This window comes from Pantherophis guttatus, chromosome 7, assembly GCF_059756535.1.
Source record: "Pantherophis guttatus breed Tessera chromosome 7, ASM5975653v1, whole genome shotgun sequence".
NCBI classification, from domain to species: domain Eukaryota; kingdom Metazoa; phylum Chordata; class Lepidosauria; order Squamata; family Colubridae; genus Pantherophis; species Pantherophis guttatus.
Genome location: NC_142069.1, coordinates 91,444,821 through 91,469,663, shown reverse-complemented (window position 1 = coordinate 91,469,663; position 24,843 = coordinate 91,444,821). Strand labels below are relative to the sequence as shown.

General features: G+C 41.5%; 1 protein-coding gene across 1 annotated transcript in view; it reads right to left on the bottom strand.

The window, feature by feature from the left end:
* CAMK1D (calcium/calmodulin dependent protein kinase ID) overlaps positions 1 to 24,843 on the bottom strand; it is a 175,980-nt gene that overhangs the window by 26,933 nt on the left and 124,204 nt on the right. Inside the window, exons 4-5 of the mRNA XM_060694924.2 lie at positions 6,923 to 7,061; positions 1,041 to 1,167 (exon numbers count right to left, since the gene is read on the bottom strand). Of these exons, the coding sequence (XP_060550907.1) occupies positions 1,041 to 1,167; positions 6,923 to 7,061 (266 nt within the window). The remainder of the gene's footprint in view (positions 1 to 1,040; positions 1,168 to 6,922; positions 7,062 to 24,843) is intronic.

Genomic DNA, 24,843 nt, shown 5'->3' with positions numbered 1-24,843 from the left:
AAGATTGCTCATGGCTTATCATGTCAAGTAACCAAAAGGCAAAGTCCATTGACCAAACCAGCATTGTTACCAGAACAAAGGAATCCTCTAAGAAGAGAATTCATTTCAGTAGGCATCCTAAGAGTTCATGAAGAAGAAAGACAAAATGAGGATTTAGGTTTAAACAGAGGAAAAACATTTTTGTTTTTTGTGAATGTAGGAGGGATGGATGTCTACCTGTGTGAAGACTGGGATTATTTTCCGGGCAGTTTTCCAAAGATTTCCAAAACTACCAACATATCCATCCATCTCAGACATGGAAAAAAAATATCTTTGAGCTTAAAGATAGGTTGACAAGAGGCCTTTCATAATCAATTTACTGCAAGAAAGACTAAGTAGGATTCTCGTATTTCATAGCTCGTAGTGCGTCCTTTGGACATGGGAACACAAAGAGAGAAACCTGGCCTTTTATAATTAATTAAAAAGTGAGATACGATAGCGGGGGATGGGACTCTGTAGGGGCAACCTAACTGGCTTTGCTAAAATAGCACAGATGAGGAATCGGCCCCAATTTAAAAGGACATATCCATCCATTTTAATCAGCCGCAAATGACATGACCTCAAATGATGGCCTCTGCATGTCCCTGTCAATTTTGAATTGGGAATTTTACAACCTTTCTTGCTACAGTTGGTAACCTGGTTGTTAAGCGAATCCGGCTTCCCCATTGACTTTGCCAGTCAGACAGTCGCAAAACGGGACACCGCAACGGTCATAAACTGCGAGTCAGTTGCCAAGCTGGTCTTGAATTTTGATCATGTGACCCATGGGGTCATAAGTATGAAAAACGATCATAAGTCACTTTTTTTCCAGTGCTGTAGTAACTTCCACGTTCACTAAATGAATTTTAGTAAGTCAAAGACTATCTAACCCATTTTATTAAAAGGCCCAAGCTTTCGTGAGCTAGCGTTTAACTCATTGGATGCACGGATAGGTCTTTCGGAAATGGGACTAGTAGACTATTTTCTAAGTCTTGCACACTTGGAATATTGGGGGCACTTACCGACGTATCCTGGGGTACCACAGGCCGTGGACATGACATCTCCTTTCCCTTCCATTTTGGACAATCCAAAATCACTGATCATGATTTTAGAGTCTTCATCCTGACTGTAGTATAATAGATTTTCAGGCTGTAGGGAACAGTAAGAGAAAAAAAAAATGATATGATGATAGAAGAATACAGATTTTGAGTCAAATAAGACGTATTTCTAGTTTGCAGGGCTTTTTTCCCCAACGTAAAAATATGTTTAAACTCTTGGCTTGCCGGCCTGCAGCAGTGAAGAGGAAGTTACTGATTTACCTTAATAAGAAACAAAATGGAGTTAATGAGTTAAACCCAATTAAACAAAATGGAGTTAAAGAGGAACGCGTCTTGAAGAAACGTGCCAGAGAGAGTATCTTAGCAGTTGCAACTGATTAAACGACGCTTAGTGAAAATAATTTTCAAGTACCTTGATAAAGAGGTACGTGTGCCCTGCTCTTTGCCAGGCTGAGATGACTTCTGTGTGTAGGCTTCAGCAATAAAACAGCTAATTGGACTCTGCTAATGAAACTAATAAATGCAGCTAATAAAACAATAAAACAGAACATAGAATAATGTTGGAAGGGACCTTGGAGGTCTTCTAGTCCAACCTCCTGCATAGGCAGGAAACCCTATACCATTTCCGACAAATGGTTACCCAATCTCTTCTTAAAAACTTCCAGTGTTGGAGATTCACAACTTCTGTGGAAAGCTGTTCCACTGGTTGATTGTCCTCACTGTTAGGAAGTTTCTCCTTAATTCCAGGTTGCTTCTCTCCTTGATTAGTTTCCATCCGTTGCTTCTTGTCCTGCCTTGGAGAATAGCTTGACTCCCTCTTCTTTGGGGCAGCCCCTCAAATACTGGAAGACTGAACTCTGAAGTGTGAGTCTGGATGTTTGCGCCTGAAATTAATCATCTTAGGCTCATGGTTTGTGCAGGGGGGAGACTACATAAATGGCATTCATGGGGACTTCGCTCTCCTGTGCCCTCATAGGGATTCTAGAGTAAGTCCTTGTTTGACTCCTTCCCCTGGCTCAGCCAGTCTCTCTCTTACACTCCTCCTCCAATTAAAAAAATAAATAAATAAATAAGGAAATTAGGCTTGAAAAGGAATATTGAGGAGAAACATGAGAAGAACAGGTTGGGTCGCATCCCTTGTGAGTGAGCCAGACATGACAATGATGAGGTAAAAGGATGATATAAATTGAGTCCATATTCACCTACAGCTTGCCCGAGTAGCAAAAGTTGCAAGGATCTAAAATATTAAAACTGGGTAAGGAAAACGAGCATATTTGGAGGGGGGTGCCTCTCTCTTCTGGTAATATTATTGAAATAAGTCAAATTGCATAAGTCTAGGCAATTGCTAAAGGATAATATTAAGTAGGAATCTGCCAATTTGTTGATCCAGGACATAATGTTCTGGATCATACAGATGTCTTTCAAAGCTTTCCATGCCCAGAATACCTCAAACTCTTTGTGGTTTTGGCAAATTCACTTCCATCAATTGGCTAAATGGCCTCAGACCTAAATTTTACAGGCCAGAGGAAAACAGAAGAAATTCAGAATTCCCTCAGGGTGGTCTGCTTCCAGGCTGATGAATTCTATAGATCTCTCAAATAAATGCAAATCCGGTTCCAGAGTGATAAAATCAGCCTTTGAAATATGCTCTTATTAATTCATTGACATCCAATAAATACTTTCCTTAATGCAGGCACTTCTGTTTTGGCAGTTTTCAAATCAATCAATTCTTATTTGTGATCAAAGAAAAGAAGGTAATCAGGTGCATTGTTACATTGGCTAGGAAGTGAGCAATTTTGCTGATTTGAGATCAATGGACAAACATATTTAAATGTGTGTGTGAGAGAGAGAGGGAGAGAGGGACGGAGGGACGGAAGGAGGGAGGGAGAGACAGGAGAGAGAAGGAGAGAGAGAGAAAGAAGGAAGGAGGGAAGGAGGGAGAGACAGGAGAGAGAGAAAGAGAGAAGGAGGGAGGGAGAGAGAGGCAGGAGGAGAAGGAGAGAGAGATGGAAGGAGGGAGGGAGAGACAGGAGAGAGAGAGATAAGGAGAGAGAGAGATGGAAGGAGGGAAGGAGGGAGAGAGACAGGAAAAAGAGAGAGATATGGAAGGAGGGAGGAAGAGACAGGAGAGAGAGGGATGGAAGAAGGGAGGGAGAGAGAGATGGAAGAAGGGAGGGAGAGAGAAATGGAAGGAGGGAGGGAGAGACATGAGAGAGAGAGAGGTATGGAAGGAGGGAGGGGGAGGGAGACAGGAGAGGGAGAGAGAGAGAGAGAGAGAGAGAGAGAGAGAGAGAGAGAGAGAGAGAGAGAGAGAGAGAGAGATATTTTCAGTAACATTGGAAACAAGCTTGTGAAGATGTTTGTACAAATTCCTATCATAATTTAATGTATTCCTTTTACAAATGCATGTTCCAGGCAGGGAATTCTAGGAAACGGCAAGGACCAGATTGGATGATTTAGTATCGCCGCATTCCTTGGTCCCCAAGCCAAGCTGATGTGAGGAGTTATACCACCATTTAAGGCAACAAAACATCGTATTATGGGGAGAAAAAAGTGGGGCTTTGTTTAATATTCACGTGAGACGAGAACTTTAAAGAGATTCATACAACTGTTATTTATGTGATCGCAATTATTTTATTTGTGTCTCTCTGTGTCTGTGTGTGTGTTGCATTTTTATTAGCTCTGCACCTGTCCTTGGGGAAAAAGTGCTTTGCAATGCACGAGGGTGCTTGTGAACACATCTTTCCTCATGGTTAAATTAGAAATGGTTTAATCCGATGGCTGTTAAAGCAGCCGCGTCTTCTCCCAGGCTCCCACGCTGATATGAAAGTTACTCCGGGCTCTCTCCTCATGTATGCACCTGGATAGCCACAATATTTGGAGAGAGACCGCCAGAATCAGCTTCAAAAGCAGCCATGTATAAAAGACATGGCTGCTTTAAAGATATCAAAATATCACCACATTATATAAAATAAAGATGTTTAGACTTTGGAAAGAGTGCAAAGAAGAGCAATAAAGAGGATTAGGGGACTGGAGGCTAAAACATATGAAGAAGGGTTGCAGGAACTGGGTATGTCTCGTCTAGTGAAAAAAAAGGACTAGGGGCAGCGGTGAAATCCCCTTGGTTCTATCCAGTTTGCTGAACTGGTAGCACCGGCAGCGGGAGGCTCCGCCCACGTGCTGGGACATCATTATGTCCCTTTTTTTAAATCATTTGCACATGCGCAAAAGATTCTGCGAATGCACAGAAGTGGCTCCCACATGGGAGCGCGCCTGAACTGGTAGCAAAGGTAAGTGGATTTCACCGCTGACTAGGGATGACATGATAGCAGTCTTCCAATATGAGGGGCTGCCCCAAAGAAGAGGAAGTCAAGCTATTCTCCAAAGCACCTGAGGACAGGACAAGAAGCAATGGGTGGAAACTCATCAAGGAGAGAAGCAACCTGGAACTAAGGAGAAATTTCCTGACAGTCAGAACAATTAATCAATGGAACAACTTCTCTCCAGAAGTTGTGAATGCTCCAACACTGGAAGTTTTTAAGAAGATGTTAGATAACCATTTGTCTGAAGTGGTGTAGGGTTTCCTGCCTGAGCAGGGGGTTGGACTAGAAGACCTCCAAGGTCCCTTCCAACTCTGTCATACTGTTAAATAATGGAGCTTCTCCTTTGAGGTGCACTGCTGTGCTTCCCCTACTTCTTATAATTCCCATGAGAAAACTGATATATTTGAGTCAGTTTTTCTCCTCTGCTTAGCTTGCCCTGTCTGAGGAACATCTACCGAATTCTGACGTTTATCGGAATTATTTTCATTAATGTAAATTCCAAGTCATATATAAACTAATCCCCTTCCATAGCACTTTTTTAAAAACTCAGCTTTCATATTCTCCTCTGGCATGTATGGCTAATAAGATTAATTTGTTGAAAAAAAAGGGGGGAGGAATTCCTTCCACCGAAGTGGAACAGGATCCATCCGCAGCTTAGCCGCCCGTTGACAGAGTTATTTGAGCCTGTTTCTTCTGCCTAAAAGGATAATTCTTATATAAGCAATTTCCTGCAAATCCTGTTGTTTCAGCAGAAGATTGACTTAGCAAAAGGTGAGACGTCTAAGCCTCCTATGTTGGCTTTACACTTCAACGGCTGACTTAGCAAAAGCGCTAAGCAATTAATGACCTAGCTGACTGGACAAGTCATCATTTATCCACTAATTTATCCACAATTATCTTTCACCCTCAAAAAACAAAGATATAAAAGGGAGTTTAAAAAGTCTTGTTTTCACACCAAGGCTCCAAACTTTGACAACCACAGTTGCATGTAAGTTACTATAGGAGGGTAAGATGGTGGATGGGTCAGTAGAAAGATGTTAGAAATTCTGTTTTTTATATAGCACCACAGAGCAAACAAAGAGTACAATCACCATGTGCTTTACTGCTCAACTGTTTAACTGTAACAGGAAACTCTACTGAAGTATATATCATAGTTCCAAATTTGTAAACACTGCCATCTACTGGCTGAATACTACTGTAGTTGTTGCATAGAAATACATTCCAACAATGAATTCCAACAAAAGATTATTACGTTTTCCTAAAACCATAAAAGTGAAGACTATATAAGCTATTTACAGTAGCTTGCATCTGTAGCCGTAGAGAAACTATTACAAATATTGATTGATTGATTTGATTTGATGCATGGTTCTGCAACTTTCTCCATCTATGTGTTATGGCCCGCCAGCGGCCTGCGCGAATCATGGCTGATCCCGACGACGAGGAGGCTGATGTGGGGTCGTGCCAGCAGCCTGTGCAGCCGGCGCTCGCGTTGGACAGCGAGGAGGCTGAAGAGGATGTGGTGCCAGAGGCAGAGACTCAGACTGGGCATTCAGAACCTCCAGAGGCTCCTTCAAGTGGAGAGAGCGAAGTGGAGGAGCCTCTCCTCAATGCTCGAGCACGCAGGGCTGCCAAAAGGCAGGAGTGGCTATTCAGGAGGAGGAGGTCTCCTCGAGAGTAAGGTTTGAGGATAATTGGCCACTCCCTTAGCCTATTTAAGTCACACGCAGTTAGTAATTTCTTGCTGGAAACAACGTGTATTATTACAGAGCATTTTGGAGAGTTAGTGTCTTATCGTATCTTGTTTTCTGGGCTGGTTGCCAACCTTTGCCGGACTTTGTTTATTCTTGGTACATTATAACTTTGATAAAGACCGTTGGTGTGTGTCACAATCCTTGGGAATCTGGAGCTGGGGCAGAACACTATGCTGGATGAGAATTTTGAGGTTAGTAATCCCAATCTCTAGTGTTTGTTTTCTAGATTGGAGAAGGCTCCAATCTAGAATGTAACATCTATCTTGTTTGGGTGTGTGGCTTTGAATCTGTGTTGACTTCTGGTAACTGCCTGGACTAATCCTTGCTGTTTTCTTGGCAAGATTTCAGAAGTGGTTTGCCATTGCTTGCTTCCTAGGGCTGCGACAAAGCGACTGGCCCAAAGTCAGCCAGCCTCTGTGACTAAGGTGGGACTAGACCTCACAGTCTCCCTGTTTCTAGCTGGATGCCTTAACCGCTACACCAAACTGGCTCTGAGATATAGCAATGAAGGAGAATAACTGTAGCTCAGGGTTGCAATGAGGGGTCCTTGGTGCTCTCTTCTTTCTTGCAGACATTTCATTACCCAACTAGCACTGACGATGTTAGCTAGTTTGGTAATGAAACGTCTGCAAACAAACAACCAAGCTCAGAAAGCAGCAAAGACCCCACAGTATTCTCTTCCGCCACTCTGCAAACTCCACTCCTTCTAGCGCTGATAGTTTGGTAATGACCCCTCTGAGATATATCTACGGTGCAATTAAATTTCAAATACCTTGAGATCTCTGTGAACAATGCCCATCCGGTGAAGATAATAGACAGCATCCAAGACTTGTCGTATCAGAGTGCTGGCGTCCTTTTCAGTATAAAATCCTTTCTCTACGATGCGGTCAAATAGCTCACCTCCAGATACTCTGAAAAACATCAGCATGTACAACAACATTAACAGACTTCTTCATTAGATGACCAATTAGAACTCCAAAGCAACCAGATTTAAAGGAATCAAGTTGCTGTATCTTTTTTGTTTTGAGTGCATGCAACGGAATTAAAACACACAATTCGCCTTAGTGGACAACCACTTAAATAGGAGCCAGCCGTGTGCAGCAGCTGCCAAAAAAGCCAACACAGTTCTAGGCTGCATAAACAGAGGGATAGAATCAAGATCACGTGAAGTGTCAATACCACTTTATAATGCCTTGGTAAGGCCACACTTGAAATTCTGCATTCAGTTTTGGTCGCCATGATGTTAAAAAGATGTGGAGACTCTAGAAAGAGTACAGAGAAGAGCAAGAAAGAGGATTAGGGGACTGGAGGCTAAAACATATGAAGAACGGTTGCAGGAACTGGGTATGTCTAGTTTGATGAAAAGAAGGACTAGGGGAGACATGATAGCAGTGTTGCAATATCTCAGGGGCTGCCCCAAAGAAGAGGGAGTCAAGCTATTCTCCAAAGCATCCAAAAGCAGGACAAGAAGCAACAGATGGAAACGAATCAAGGAGAGAAGCAACCTAGAACCAGGGAGAAATTTCCTGATAGTGAGAACAATTGATCAGTGGAAGAACTTGCCTCCAGAAGTTGTGAATGCTCCAACACTGGAAGTTTTTAAGAAGATGTTGGATAACCATTTGTCTGAAGTGGCGTAGGGTTTCCTGCCTAACCAGGGGGTTGGACTAGAAGACCTCCAAGGTCCCTTCCAGCTTTATTCTGATTGAATATGTTGCAATATTTTCAGGATCAGACTCAATAATATTAGTAAGAGTTAAAGGTTTAAATATATTTCCTTTTATTTACAATAGGCATTCTATATTCACTGAATATTCACAGATAGAAGCAAGGAAAAGGGTGTAGGTGGCTCCTTATATATACAATGGGTGGAGCTATAAGTGGGAGTGGTGAATTATGAATACATTAAGAAGTGAAGAATAAGTTAACCCCTGATACCCCGTTCATATATTATTTACACATTAGAGAATAAGGCATTTACATCTGACAAATCCCCCTCTAAATGCCGATTCGTTATACAACACCAATTACACTCAGATTCAGGACAATACAATACATACAACTTAGAAGTTAAATATTTGTGTTGCTTAGAAGGTAAAGGCTTTGTCAATATGTCAGCTAATTGTTCTGAGGTATCACAATGCACTGCTTTAATAAATCCATCCTGAGATAATTGTCTCACATGTTTAAATTTTATATCTATATGTCTGGACCTTTGTCCAATGGCATCAGATCTAGATATTTCAATGGCTGCTTTATTATCTTCATGCATAACAAAAGGCAAAACAGGTTTTTTCCAAACATCTGAAATTAAATCATTAAACCATACAAGGTTATTTGCAGCTTTGGATAAACAAATATATTCCGCTTCTGTCGTTGAAGTGGCCACTAGTTCTTGTTTACCAGTGTACCAGTAAACTGGACAGTCATTTAAGAGAAATATATAACCAGATGTACTTTTTCTACATGAGATGTCTCCAGCCCAGTCTGCATCTGCATAACATGTAAGCTTTGGTTCTTTATTGTCTTTAGGTTCTAATATTAAGCAAAAGTCTAGTGTACTTTTCAGATATCTTAAAATTCTTTTAACAGCTTCCCAGTGATACATTGTTGGTTTGCTGACATGTCTGGATAATAGATTGAGTGGTAAGGCGATATCTGGTCTAGTCCAATTAGATATATAAAGAAGTGAACCTATGATTGATCTATAAAATGTGTTATCCTTGAATTCGGGGGAAAATTCATCAGTATTTCTTAGAAAATCAGTTTGCATAGGAGTATCACAAGGTTTGGCATTGTTTAAATTGCATTTATTTAAAAGTTCTACAATCTTATCTCTCTGAGTAAGTTTGAATCCCCTTCTAGTCTTATTAATTTGGACACCAAGATATTTGTTTACTTTACCTAGAGATTTTAACGAGAAATGTTCATTTAGTTTGGTTACAAAGGTTTCTCTTCTCTCTTTATGTTTTCCTATGTATAAAATGTCATCCACATAAATCAATACAAATTCAATGTAATCATCATCCTTTTTGACAAAAAAGCAGTTATCAGCAGTAGTAGCGTTGAAGTCCATGGTTCTAAGTACTTTCACTAAACAATCATACCATCGTTTACCAGATTGTTTTAACCCGTATAAACTCTTGTTTAACAACCAAATTTCATTTTTGTTTGTGTATTGACTGTGAGGTGCTCTTACGTATATTTCCTTATCTAGTTTAGCGTGTAGATACGCAGTCTGTATGTCGTATTGAAATACATCAAGGTTGAGTGCTGATGCTACCACTAGAGCTGTTTTGACACTCTCTGTTCTTACTGTGGGGGAATACGTGTCAGTATAGTCCTCCGGATATTTCTGTGCATAACCTTGTGCAACTAGTCTAGCTTTGTATAGAGTATTGCCTCCCTCTAAGTTCTTAATTTTATATATCCACCTGGTACCAATAATTGTTTTATCCTTAGGTGCAATTGCAGGTGTAAATACATTTAATCCTTGTAAACTTTCCATCTCTTTTTTCATCGCTAATTCCCATTTTTCCTTTTCTTCACGAGGGAGTTTTAACACTTCCTCATATGTATTGGGTGTTGTTGGCTCACCATCCATATGCATTATGTAATCCTTGTATTTATTTGGCATTTGATTTCTGGTGTTTCTAATGGTTTTTTCAGGTTTACTATCGTTATCATGCAAATATCTTGCTTCCTTTTTTGTTAATGTGTCTGTCTTAATTTTGTGTTGGCTATTTGTCCAAATTTTGGTTTTGTTCTTATTTTTGTTGATATTTTGCTTTTCTATGATCCCTTCTTCATGAGATTTTGTACCTTTATATTTATTTGGAAATATTTCATTAAGATGTAATTTAGACCAGTTAGCCTGTTCATGGAACACAGCTGTTCTGGAGACTATAAATTTGTTATTGTTATCAATGAATCTGTACCCTTTAGTACCAGTTTCATATCCCATAAATCTGAGTCTTCTGGATACGTTTTCTCCCTTTCTTCTTAATTGTTTAGGTATGTGTACGTCTGCAGTGACTCCAAATATATGCATGTGTGCTAATTTTGGTTTTCTATTATACATCACTTCATATGGTGTCTTATTTACAATGCTGGACCATGTTCTATTTTGTGTGTAATTTGAATAATGTAAGGCTTCTGACCAGAATTGTTTGCTTAAGCCAGCATCTTCCAATGTGCATCTAATCATGGTTTGTAATGTGGAATTTTTCCTCTCTGCAATCCCGTTCTGGAACGCAGAAAATGGACTAGATGTGTAATGTAACATTCCTTTGTCTTTTAACCATTGGGAGAATTCTTTAGACATGAATTCGCATCCCCTATCTGTCATAATTTGTTTTATTTTGATGTTGTGTTGTGTTTCTATGCGTTTGTAAAATTCTTTAAATTTTTGAAATGTTTCATCTTTGTGTTTTAATGTATAAACAAACCCATAGCGGCTATAATCGTCCACTATTGTTAGGAAGTAACGTTTTCTATAAGTGATTGATGGAGTTAATGGACCAACTAAGTCCATGTGTACTAAATCAAAAATTTTGTTAGTTGATCTAGTAGATTTTCTTGGCCTGGGGCTAGTTTTTAGTTTTGTAGATTTACATACTGAGCATTCCAAATAGTTTTCACAATTTTTTATTTTAACACCTTCTGCGTGTTCAGTCATTTTTTGTACTACAGGAAAACTGGCATGTCCTAACTTCCTATGTAAGATGTGAGCACACTCATCATGAATTGGCTTACCTATTTTTGGTTTTTTTTTATTGTGTGCATCTTTGTGATCATGAGATGTTTTACACTCATCATTGTCACTATTGCTAATATTTTCATCATCTACTTCAATACAATCTTCCATATTTGAGTCAATGTTATGCAACCATTTTTCCTTAGTTATCAGATAAGGTAGGCCTCCTTTAATCATCACTGTGCCTATATTTATTTTATTCTTCTCCAAAATCGCTTTTCCTTTTGAAAAAACAATGTTAATGTCAGAATCTCTACTTAGTTTTATAGCACTTAGTATGTTATGAGGTATCTCAGGTATTAGCAATACCCCCTCTATTTTTCCTAGACCAGGCAAGGTTACATTCCCTCTACCTAATACTTGCACCTTTTCTTGGTTAGCTACCTTTATTACAAATTTATCTTCTGCAAATGAAGACAATATATTTTTGTTATTAGTGGTGTGATTAGTTGCTCCAGAATCAATAAGCCAATTATTGTTCTCATTTTGCTGTATGTTAGTGTTGTCTTGTTTATTTAGCCCGTTCAGTGAGCCAGATTTTCTATCCTTTGAATTATCTCTGCCCCCTCTATTCTCTTTGTAATTTGGTGGGCTCCTATATCTATGTCTATCTATGGAAGACTGTCTATAATTGTATTTGTTTCTATATTCTGACCTATGCCTTTCTCTTGAAATTTTGGGACAGTCTCTTCTATTGTGTTCCCTGGATCCACAATTGTGGCATTTAAATGTTTCATTATATTTTTCTTGGAAAGCTACTTTCCTATATGGTTTGTGTTCTGTGTGATTGCTAGAACGATTCCTTCTTGAATTGTCTTCTGCTATCAATTTATTGGATAGACTTTCTATGGATAAATATCCTAGATTGATAGTGTCTAAATGTGACATAAAATTGTCCCATGATGAATCAAGTGAGTTGATAATAACACTTTTCATTGTTTGGTCTGAAATCACCTCCCCCCTCAAATGCAGTTCAGCTCTTATTTTGTTTAAATATATTAAATGCTCACTTATGGAAACCCCTGGTTTTACCCTAGATGAAAAGAAATCTTTAGACATCCTTGTGGTGGTAGCTACACTGTCACTGTGAAACAAATTAAACATGCATTGAATGATTTCTGAAACAGTCAGATTTGGCTTAATGCTATGATACATTGCAGGAGACACACTAGATATTATTAAGAAAAATGCTCTATGGTGTAAACAATCTATTTTTAGAGTCCAAGGTCTTTTTGGGGGACTAGTGATAAAAAATAATAAGTTTTCCTTCATAAAGACAACCTGGAGCTGTTGATACCATTCTTGCAAATTAACGCCATCAACCCTTAGCTTTGGGAAGTCACTGGGTAAATTTCCGACATTATTGTGTCCATTACTTACAACCTGAGGTAGTCCGTGGTCTCGCAAGTGTAGAAAATTGCAAAACGGCATGGGGATGCTCGCAACGAGTCTGCATGGTCTCCTCGCCAGTTCATGTCTTCCCGGACCGTCTGCGTAGTTTTGCGCATGCGCGTTGTCCATTTCTTCTTTGGAGTCGTCGTGGAAGGTTCTCTCCATTGTGGCTCGCTCGTTCTGCTCCTCTTCAGATGAATCGGTCTCTGGTTCGATTCTGGGAGTCTTGACGACGGCGGCTGCTCTTCCTCTTCCCCTGAGGGCTTTGGTGCTTGCTTCGGTCTGTGGCGTAGGGCGGTACCGGCAGGGCTCTCTGGGTTCGGGCGTCGGCGTTCTCGTAGTCAGGATGGGAGCGGGCAGGTCTTGAGGCATCGGCTTGCTCGCTCGCTTCTTCGGTAGCTGTTTGTTAATTTTTAGTTTTGGCCCAAATGCAGCAAAAAGCGTTTTCATTGCTGATTTTATTTGGGAGTTTGTTGAATCATTTTCACTTTCTGATTCTGATTCTTCTGAGGAGTTTGAATCTTCTTTTTCATTTTCGTTGTTTGATAACGTTTTTCGCGCCAGAAATTTTGAATTGAGCATTTTGATTGGCTCTGCTTCGCTCACCCTGGAGGCCTGTTGAAACCAAGATGGCTGCCATTCAAAATTTCGCGCGGGATCACCATTTTTCTTCTTCGTAATGACTTTCTCTGCAGTCATATCACTCACTATTTTTGGGTCTTTAGACTTTTCATTAGTGATGTTTTTCTCTCTCGCTGCTCCGCTGTTCTTCAGCATATCTTGGAGTTTCGCGATGAGGCTTTCATCATTCTTCTGGCTCTTTAATAATTTTAATATCTCTGACCTGAGTTCGTTATTCTCTATTTCGATTTCCTTCTGGTCATCAATTTCATCTATTATTTCTTCGTCTTCAGTGGTGTATTCTTCGGATTCTCTCGAAATTGCGTTTGTGGATTCGTTGATTATTTCTTGTTCTGTTTCCATTTCTTTGCTGTAGGCCCTGGTGTTGGGCCTATCTTTCTTAGACATTTTTAAGTTTTTTATTGAGTCAATTAACCATCCTCAGCTACCAGCTTGTTGCAATATTTTCAGGATCAGACTCAATAATATTAGTAAGAGTTAAAGGTTTAAATATATTTCCTTTTATTTACAATAGGCATTCTATATTCACTGAATATTCACAGATAGAAGCAAGGAAAAGGGTGTAGGTGGCTCCTTATATATACAATGGGTGGAGCTATAAGTGGGAGTGGTGAATTATGAATACATTAAGAAGTGAAGAATAAGTTAACCCCTGATACCCCGTTCATATATTATTTACACATTAGAGAATAAGGCATTTACATCTGACAGAATAGCTTTAGCTGTTGAACAAATGGCATCACATTTGACTCTGGAATATTTTGGTATACAGAGGAGTTCACAGTCAACTCAATGAATATTGTGAGCAGTTAACCTTGGTGGCCAAAGATTGCCAAAGGGACCATAACAAGAAGACGTCATGTTACTCAATCGGTGTAACATGCATCCCATCCCATTGGTCTCTCAGAAATAACCGTACTAAGGATTTACACAAATAACATACTAAGGATTTACACAACTGTCTCCAAGAGACTACAGGGAGCAAGGGACCTACACTCACCTTCTGAGGCTATAAAACTGCCAGGGGAAGAAATTTAACAGCCCAAACAGATGATACAATGCTCCCCTTATTTCAAAAAGGAAATGGATATTAAATCCACTTAATATCCCTCATTCGTTGCATAAATCTTCTGCAAGCTATGCGGCTTGGCGTATGGAAATGACACGCTGGAACTTGCCATTAGAAAAAAAAAAATAATCGTTATAGGATAATAATACATTACCAAGCATCCCCAAAAGACCCTTTGCTTGTCACAAGAACAAATTCCTATTGCAAACTATGGGAGCCAACGTGGCAGTGAGTCAAAATTCAAGCCAGGAAATCGTCAGAAGGAAAATAAATCTTAGCTAAAAAAATAAAATAAAAATATCTCTCGATGATTTGGGGTGGATGGCCTGTTGATGTTTAACGGCCAAATGTTTTAAAAGGAAGAAGATCAACATTAGCTTCCTTTTGCTTGATGGATAATACGCCGCTGAAGTTTAGAGAAGTTTAGACTTAAACTAGGGGTGGGCTTCCAAAACTTTAGCAAGGGGTTCTCTGCCCAGTCGCTGGGTGGATGTGGCCATGGTGGGTGTGGCCTAGTCAGCCTCCTGCACTGCGGTGGGGGGCGTTTTTGCCCTCCCCAGGCACCGGAGGCTTTTAATGAGCCTCCGGGAGGGCGAAAATGGCCTCCCCAGGCTCTAGAGGCCCTCTGGAGGCTGGAAACGGGCCAATTTCTGACTGCCACCACAATGACTGGCATGGATTTAGAAGGACCCCGAGAAATATATAATTTAGTAAACTGAATGCTGATTCATATAATACAGAATAACAGAGTTGGAAGGGACAGTGACAGTAACACAGTTGGAAGGGACCTTGGAGGTCATCTAGTCCAACTTCCTGCTCATGCAGGAGACCTATACTAGGGATTCGAACTGCCGAACTGCCGACCTTTCTGATCGACAAACTCAGAGTCTTAGCCACTGAGCCACCTAGCCAGGCCTAGACCTTGGAGGTCTTCTAGTCCAAGACTTGTTCAAGCAAGAAACTCTATACCATTTCAGACAATTAACTGTCCAGTCTTTTCTTAAAAGCCTCCAGTGATGGAGTGTCCATGATTTCTGAAGGCAAGCTGTTCCACTAGTTAATTGTCTTCACTTAAATGTCACTTAAAAGTTTCTCCTTAGTTCCAGGTTGCTTCTCTCCTTGATTAGTTTCCATCCCTTGTTTCTTCTCCTGCCTTCTGGTGCTTTGGAAAATAAGTTGACTCTTCTTCTTTGGGGCAACCCCTCAAATATCAGAATATTGCTATCATGTCACCCCTAGTCCTTCTTTTCCTTAAACTAGACCAGGGGTCAGCAACCCGTGGCTCTGGAGCCGCATGTGGCTCTTTCATCCCTCTGCTGCGGTGTTGTGGCTCCGTTGCCTGAGCCTGGGCTATCGACAGATGCAGACTCTGAGAGTGAGGAAGAGGAGTTGGCGAGGCCTCCCTCTCCAGGACCCTCCTCTCTGGCAATGCCTCCGGAGGACACCGAAGGCCAAAAGATAGGCTCAGAGCCAAGCACGTCCCCACTGCCACAGGTGGACAGCGACGAAGGAGATAAGTGCTGGCTGGACCCTCAGCAGAGGCGCAGGGAGAAGCGTGCGCAGCAGAGGGGAAGGCTTGCCAGAGATTAGCTGAGTCACTGGACCACACCCCACAGGGTATAAATGTGGGTGTGGTGGCCGGTTCAGTTTGTGACGAGCAAAAACTAGAAATAATCCATGATCTCTGCGTTACTGGACTTTGCCTGCTTTATCAGACTGCATTTGGATTAATCCTTGTATTGTTGACACTCTGCCTGTTTTATTGGAATGCTTGCAGTCTAATCTTTGTTTTGTGTGAGTAAAGTCTGAATTGGCAGCTAGCCACTGGGTTGCTGCCAGCTTTATCTTCAAAGAGTTTTGTCGTGTGGCTTATTAACTCCGGGCCATCTGTGGGGGTGCGTGTGCGGTACGGGGACAGAACATGCGGCTCCCTGTTGCCAGTCGGCTCCACAATTGATAGGGCTTTCGGTTAGGACAGGTAGAGGAAAAAGGATGCCGCGCTAGGAGGAGACTCTATGGTGGGGGAACCGGTCTTCCAGTCAGCTCCAGAATTGGAATGCGGGGCTTCTGGTTAGGACCTTTGTGGCTCTTTGAGTGTCTAAGGTTGCCGACCCCTGAACTAGATATACTCAATTTCAGCAAAAACACATCAGTGTTAATTTCCCACCCGTTGCGAAAGTGACCCAAAGAATTTTAAACTGTTTCAAACTGTTTTAAATGGTTAGCCTGTCCTCTCTATATACCCTTTCAATCTCAATTCTTGCGGCTGCATTTTCTCCACGGACAAGAAGTGACTAGGGGTCAAAAAGGAACGAAAAAGCAACCACAGCCCGTTTCCATCCTTTAAATATTTGCACTCCCTTTCAAAGCAAATTTGTGGTTCATTGGCCTTGGAAATACTTAGGAGGGGGGAAAAAATGACTGAGGTCATTTTCCCTGCTTGATACAATCAGTGGTGGGATTCAGCCGGTTCGGGCCAGTTTAATAGTTAAATTGCTGGTTGCAGGGAGGCCTACCAGGCCCAAAATGGGACGCGCGGAGGGGGCAGCATGTCCCCATCTCCCCCGCGGCCCGTTTTTGCTCCCAGGGGGGTGCAGGAGGCCGAGTGCTGCCTGTTACACCCCCTGGCCACGCCCACCATGGCCACGCCCACCCAGCCCGTCATTTGGGCAGAGAACCGGTTGTTAAATTATTTGAATCCTACCACTGGATACGACCATTTGGCACAATTCATTTATGTCCGTAAACTATCATGAGACAAAAAGTTGTGGCTTTTTTTTTGCAGCAATACTGTGGAAAGCTGGCCAATATATATTTCCTTCCCCTTTCACCCCTCTGTCCAAAAAATAAGGGGTAACAAAGCTGCTTTTACATTCTGCTAAGGGGAAAAAGCTTCACTGCGTTTTCAAATTCAAAGCAATTTTAAAAACTCCTTTTTTTTTAGGGCACGTGAGAACAAACCATCCGAGCTCTTTTTCTGTGGAAGGGAGGCCCCTGCTGTAAAAACTGGCTGTACAATTTCCAAAGTTGAACTAGAGCAAAGGCATTTTTCTCGTAACCGAGTTACGAGAAAAGTTTTTAAAACTTTTTCTTTTTGGAACAAAAATAAAAGCTGATAACAATCCTGGGCTGTATCAAATAGAGGCACAGAATCGAAATCACCTGAAGTAATTAGCACCGCTTTATAAAAGCCTTAGTAAGGCCACATCTAGAATATTCTGCATCCAGTTTTGGTCCCCACATTACAAAAAAGAGGTTGAGTCTTTGGAAGAAGTGCAAAGAAGAGCAACTAAGAGGATTAAAGGCCTGGAGACTAAAACATACGAAGAACGGTTGCAGGATTTCGGTTTGGCCAGTCTAGAGAAAAGAAGGACTAGGGGGGACATGATATTAGTCTTCCAGTATTTGAGGAGCTGCCACAAAGAAGAGTGGGGTCAACTTATTCCCCAAAACACCAGAAGGCAGGACAAGAAGCAATTAATGGAAACTAATCAAGGGGAGAAGCAACCTAGAACTAAGGAGAAACTTCCTAACAGTGAGGACAATTAACCGGTGGAACAGCTTGCCACCAGAAGTTGTGAATGCTCCATCACTGGAGGTTTTTAAGAAGAGACTGGACAACCATTTGTCCAGAATCAGTGGTGAAATCCATTTTTTTTCACTACCGGTTCTGTGGGCGTGGCTTGGTGGGCGTGGCAGGGGAAGGATACTGCAAAATCTCCATTCCCACCTCACTCTGGGGCCAGCCAGAGGTGGTATCCGAACTACTTAAAATTTCCACTACCGGTTCTCCAGAATCTGTCAGAACCTGCTGGGTTGCACCCCTGGTCCAGAATGGTATACATTTTCTGCTTGAGAAGAGGGTTGGACTATTAGACCTCCAAGGTCCCTCCCAGCTCTATTCTGATTGATTGATTGATTAGCAGTAGGATTGGTTCTGGCACCTTGGTAGGAGGTTATATATTGTGTTTTTGTGTTTCTCTTTTTATTGGGTGCTATTTAATGCTTAGGATCCCCAGACGAGACAGCCAGCCATTTAAATCCTTTAAATAATTCTTTGTGCTGTCCTATTTAGGACCCAATTCTGCTGTTGCTTCAAAAATAATGAATTAATCCGTTTTAAGCGTTGGTGTGCTGCTTTCCCTATTACTCCCGTCGGAGCCTTAAAAGTGTCATCCGTCCAGTTTTTATGGGCCAGCAAAAGCTTCGTCTACAGCTGAAAAGACTAGAGAAAACAGATGGCAGAGGGACGTCTGCATTTATTACATCAGTTTTTCAATGCTCAGTTCAGAGGAATGCTCGCTCAAGTTAATTTCCAAACAGTTAGGAAAAACAGTCATCCTTTTGATTTACATGCAAAAATCCCCCCCACCCCCTATTTCAAGTGATTTACGGTTCCATTCAAACATGTTTTGAGAAGTTTTTCTTAGAAATATCTGCACGATTAGAGCCTTAACCATTGAAACAACTATACACGTGTTTTTCATGCTTTGTGTCTCATTGCACTAATTTCATTTCTTTCTTTTCTTTTTTTGCTAAAATGCACCTTAACGGTTTATAATGACTTTCTGTTATTTATTTATTTATTTATTTATTTATTTATTTATTTATTTATTTATTTATTTATTTATTTATTTTTATATGCCGCCCTTCTCCGGAGACTCAGGGCGGCTTACAATGCGTTAAGCAATAGCCTTCATACTTTTGTATATTTTATACAAAGTCAACTTATTGCCCCCACAAACCGGGTCCTCATTTTACCCACCTTAGAAAGGATGGAAGGCTGAGTCGACCTTGAGCCTGGGGAGAATTGAACTCGCAGTAATTGCAGGCAGCTGGATGTTAAATGCTGCCTTAGTAGGAGGCATTAGCCTCCTACGCCACTCGGGCTCCTTTGAAGGCTCCTTTTTCTTTGAAGACCTTTCGCTTCTCATCCAAGAAGCTTCTTCCGCTCTGACCGGATGGTGGGGAATGAAAGGAATTATATTCTGTGCAGACAGCTGGTCATTTCCATCCTTTTAGAAGGTTGTTGAGGCCACTTTGAGGTTTGTCTGTGTCCTCAGGCTCACCTGAGTGGTGCAAATAGGGGTGGATCCTTCTTGGAATTGCAGAGTCCTTTTGTTCCTCAACCATTTACACCACTCAGGTGGCCCTGAGGACACAGACGAACCTCCAAGTGGCCTCAACGACCCTCTAAAAGGATGCAAATGACCAGTTCTGTCTGCAAGGAGTATCAATCCTTCCCTTTCCCGCCATCCGTTCAGAGCGGAAGAAGCTTCTTGGATGAGAAGCAAAAGGTCTTCAAAAGAAAAACAGAAACAAGAAAGTCCAGATGCCTCTTGAAAAAAGCACCCTTGGGACATTTGTTTCGTGTCTGTTCAGAATGATGATGGAACTAGAAAAAGGGGCTTACGACTGGTCCTCGCACTTATGGCCGTTGCAGCATCCCTACGTTCACGTGATCAAAATCCAGGGGCTTGGCTACCGACTGGTATTTATGATGATTGTAGCATCTCGGGGTTATGTCGTCCCCATTGGAAAACCATCCAGCTGGCAAACAAACTTAGATTTGTTGAACAACAACATGGTTGGCTTAACAGCTGCCGGGATTCCTTTCGCAATGATGGCAAGAAAAATGGGGCGAGGCTCATTGAACAAGTGAGATGGGAATTCTTAGAGACGGGAATTCTGTCATTGTAAGTCGAGGACTACCTGTCATGGGCAGAGATAAGTTTCACATCATTTTACAACCGGTTCGCTGCGCACCAAAAATGTGAGTGTACATCAGTGGTGGGTTCCTCCCGGTTCGGTCCGGTTCGGCCAAGCCGGTAGCGGTGACGATATGACGTCACCGAACCGGTTCTCCCCTCCCCGCCCTCCCACTCCCCCACGTTATTCTTACCTTTTATTTGGTCCCACCCCCAATCTATTGCTGCCTCCTGAGTCCCAGCTGATGACTAGAGGGAAAAAAACTGTTTAAACTCTTGCCTCGGGGCTTCAAAGGGCCGCCCTACAGCTGATCAGTGTTAAAAGCAAACAAATGAGTTGGGTCGTAAGTGTGAGGACTGGTCGTACGTGCGAGGACCTTCCAGAAATGACTCTGACCAGCTAGCCACGCCCATCTAGTCACATGACCTCCAAACCACACCCACAAAATAAGCCACGCCCACAGAACCGGTAGTAAAAAAATTTAGAACCCACCCCTGGTGCGCGTGCATGCACGCTTGCTCACTTCGCTTGCGCGCACCTTCCATATGCACGTAGCCTTCCATGCATGTGCTTTGCTCACGCGTGTGCTTTCTGTGCATGTGTGCAGCTTAGAAAACGTGGCTAAATAGGACGGCATAAGTCCGGGACAGGTGGACCCCCACCCACAGGTCGCTACTACCGGTTCGCTCAAACCGATCCAAACCAGCTGAATACCATCACTGATTATAGGAGAATATTTAATTTTTTTTTTAAATAAAGTTTTATTACACACATATTAAAACATTGGACACGGGTGTAACTGTCCTGGCATTCTCTTTGCCATACATACTAAAATGAAAGATAAGTATCATATATACCTTATTACTTATATACAATTAGTCTGTTCAGTATTTACATATATAAAGACATCCTTCTTCTATCTATATTACTTATACATTTGTTTTATCCATTTATCATTCTGTTGTGGTTACATACATAACTTTAATTCTCCATTTTATGAATTCTAGTCAGTTCTTGCTTTTCGACCCTCTTTTCTGTTTCCAACCATTGGTACAATTTATTCCATAAGGAGAATATTTAATGATGCCGATAATGGTTCCTGCAAATGAATTCCTCTGGTGATTGACATCGGGGTACATTTGCAAAAAATGAGACTTATTTTTTTTTTTTTTTTGCAGGCAAATGCTTTGAAAATAGTTAACAATGTCCCGTGTTCCTACGTGTTACACCTACGAACACTGAAAAGTGGCATTTGTTTAAAACATGTGTTCCAGCCTCTTTAACAAATCTAAAATATCGAGGAGTTCGTTTGATTGCCTTTAATTAAAATCTGGCTTTTTTAAATTTTCCAGTTCTGAGTACTGCCTTCTGACCGTAATAGATAAAATACAGGTAGACCTCAACTTACGACCAGAACGGAGTCCAAAATTTGTGAGACATTGGTTAAGTGTGTTTTACCCCATTTTACGACCTTTCTTTCTGCAGTCGTTAAGTGAATCACTGCAGTTGATAAGCCGGTCGTTAAGTGAATCTGGCTTCCCCATTGATGTGGCTAGTGAGAAGGTCACAAAAGGGGATCACATGACCCAGGACACTACGACGGTCATAAATATGAACCAGTTGCCAAGCGTCTGAATTTTGATCACATGATCATGGCGTTGCGGCAAAGGTTGTAAGTGTGAAAAATGGTCGTAATAAATCACTTTTCTCAGTGCCATTGTAATTTTGAATGGTCACTAAGTGAATTATTGTAAGCCGAGGACTAGCTGTATTGCAAAGGTACTTCCTATCTTGGAAGGAACGATGTCTTGTTTAATGGCACCAGAACAAAACAAAAATGGATTTATAAAGTTAGGACTCAGGACGTACAGCCTTATAGAAAAAAAAGTAGATTTTGTGGTCAGCCCTTAATTAAACACAAAATTGTTATGATAAGGCAACTAGTTTCTAATCTGTAGGCTTCATCCATGAACGAACTTTATTACAATCCAATATTTGATGTGGTCATGGATCATTGTGAGAACTCTCATAATAATAATTTGAAAAACCCAGTTTGAATATGTAAATTCTGTCCCTTATCTCTCTTTTTTAATATATAATTTCATTTAAAAATGTTCAAAAGGAAGATGAAACGAATACAAACTAATATAAAGTAAGAAAAAAGAAAAGACATCCAAGAGAAAGCTAAAAGTACAAAAAAGGCACGGAAGGAAAAATAGAAAAAAAAAAGAAGGAAAAAAAAATGATACAAAGAAATAGCTCCTGGGATTTACAGCAGTTACAAGTACAATTATAACTTTACCTCTACATCATAACTCTCTTCTTTCTATAATCTATTCTGTCTAATCATCAAAACCGCAAATTGTGATTTTTGTTTGTTTGTTTCATGCAAAAAGCCCATAAGAGGTTTCCAATCAGCAATTATCAAGTTTGATAATTGACTTTTGTCTGATCAAAAAAATTAATTTAGCCATCTTGGACTCGGAAGAGAGCAGGAAGGGACCTTGGAGGTCTTCTAGTCCTGTTTTTCTCTCTCCCCAGCCTCCAGAGCCTTTCTAGGAGTCTGGGGAGGGTAAAAACGGCCTCCCTCCCCCCTGAGGCCCTCCAGAGGCCAGAAACGGCCCATTTGCCAACTTCCGGTGAGACCGGAAGTCCCATTTTTTGCTGTCCCCAGCCTCCAGAGCCTCTCTAGGAGTCTGGGGAGGGCGAAAATGGCCTTCCCCACCCCTCTGGATGTCCCACTGGAAGTTGGCAAATGGGCCATTTCTGGCCTCTAGAGGGCCTCCAGGAGGGTGGGGAAGGCCATTTTTGCCCTCCCCAGACTCCTAGAAAGGCTCTGGAGGCGGGGAAGAGCAAAAAATGGGCCTACCGTGTCATCGCGTGCCAGGAGCGTGAGGGGGGGCAGGGCGCATAGAATTATGTGTGTGGGCACGTGCGCACGCAACTCCCCCAGCCCGCCCTCCTGGCACACGATGGCAAAAAGGTTAGCCATCACCGTCCTATACCATTCCAGACAAATGGCTGTCCACCCACAATTTCTGGTGGCAGGCTGTTCCACTGGTTAATTATTCTCAGCAAGTTCCATCATCTTCCCCAACCATTCCTCCATGGTGGGTAATATTAATCTTTCTATCCTTGTTCATACCATTAAAAAAAAATAAAGATTGGAGTATTCAGAACATATGCAAATAATTCTAATTAAAACTAACAAGGAAATATTCTCTTGAAGGTGCTATTGGAGAACGTCATTTTAGGATTAAAAAAAGTGAAATCTACACCCAAAAGTTGAACATATCAAAAAAGAACGCATATAAGTATGAAGCTAACTATTAATACCTGTTGCTATTACTATCAAAAGTTTTTTTTTCTCCACTCTGACTTTTTCTTTCTTTCACTTCATGTTGCTTTTAAAACAAACATTTTTTTTTTGGTAGTTCTGTGAAATCTCCCATAGGAGGCGCTGTGAGTCTATTGTTATCTTCTTAAATTTACTATTAAAGATCACCAAAAGTTCTTTTCAACTCTTAAAAGTAAACTCTTTAAAGGAAAAAAAGGCTGTGGGTGGGAAATACTGTAGGTGGGCGGGCTTGTAATTGTTTGGAATTTTAATATTAATTATGGCGACCAGATATCTGGAAGCACAGTGAATAGGACAAGCATAAATGCTTGAATAATTCAATGTACTCCTGTCTCAGTTCTTTTCAGTTTTGAACACAGGGCCAATGTACTACAACTAAAATGATAGCTGGGATCGCTACCTTTTAAGATGTCCTTAAATAAATCATGAAACACTCAAATACGTTTCAATCCTAAGGTAAATTTGGCCTAAAATATCAAAACCTCTCCCAGAGATACGTACAATACCAGACCTCCGGACTTTTCGTCCGGCCCTGAAAACTTATTTATTTCACCTAGCCGGGCTGGCTTGATCCCACAGCTTTGGTTAATTTTAATTGATTTTAATTGGGTGTTTTAAATTGCGCCCAAAAATATTTAATTATTTTTAAACTGTTTTTAAATTTTGGGTGTTCTGTTTTATTCTGGCTGTTCACCGCCCTGAGTCCTGCTGGAGAAGGGCGGTATACAAATTAAAACAAATAAATAAATAAATAAAATAAAATATAAGTTGGATTCCTAGAACCAGCAGAACAGTAAGTGTTCGGTATTTATTCCATTTTCTCTTCCAAAGTTTTCCTTTCCTAAATATATTTCCATTCTCTTTTCTATAAGGCTGGTCACATTTATGTTTTTCAATGTACATCGTAACTAGTTTTTAGTCAAGAAAACATTTATACTTTGACATTCATTTCAGAATCTTAATAACAATCCATCACATGGTGTGGGAAAGACAATGGAGTTATTCTGAAGGTGACGTTTATAAGGATGGCTGCCTGGGAAACAATTTTGTGAATTTAGTTACAGGAAGACAGATTCCAAGTGGAGGTCAGGAGAAATGTCCCAACAGAAAGAGTGAGAGTCAAACTTGACGTCAAGGTTTCTCAACCATGGGAACTTTGAGACATGTGGACTTCAACTCCCAGAACTCCCCAGGCAGCATGTTAAGGAATTGAGATTATGACATTTGAGAACTTGTTGGCAAGTTAAAAGAATTAATTAGTGGAACAGCTTGCCTCCAGAAGTTTGCCACCACTGGAGGTTTTAAGAAAAGATTGGACAGACATAGGTCTGGAATAGTATAAGGCCGTGATGGTGAACCTATGTATGTGTAGGTATGTGTGCCATAGGTGGCGTGTGGAGCCCTCTCTGCGGGCAGGCGAGCCGTTGCCCAGCTCAGCTCTACCGCGCATGAACGCGTGCCTCTACCGCGCATGAACGCGTGCCTCTACCGCGCATGAACGCGTGCCTCTACCGCGCATGAACGCGTGCCTCCCACCAGCCAGCTGATTTTTGGGACTCTGGCACAGGGGCGGGGCATGTGGGAGACGCGTGCGCATGCACAGGGGGTGTCACACGGGCATGTGCAGGGGCAGGGCGAGCACAGAGGGAGCGGTGTGCTGCGCGGGGGATTATGGGAGCGAGGGGGCGCTCCCATGTGTGACACCCCCGTGGATGTGTGTGCGATTCCTCCGCGCTTCCCTGCTTTTTGCACGCGATGTGGCACGCT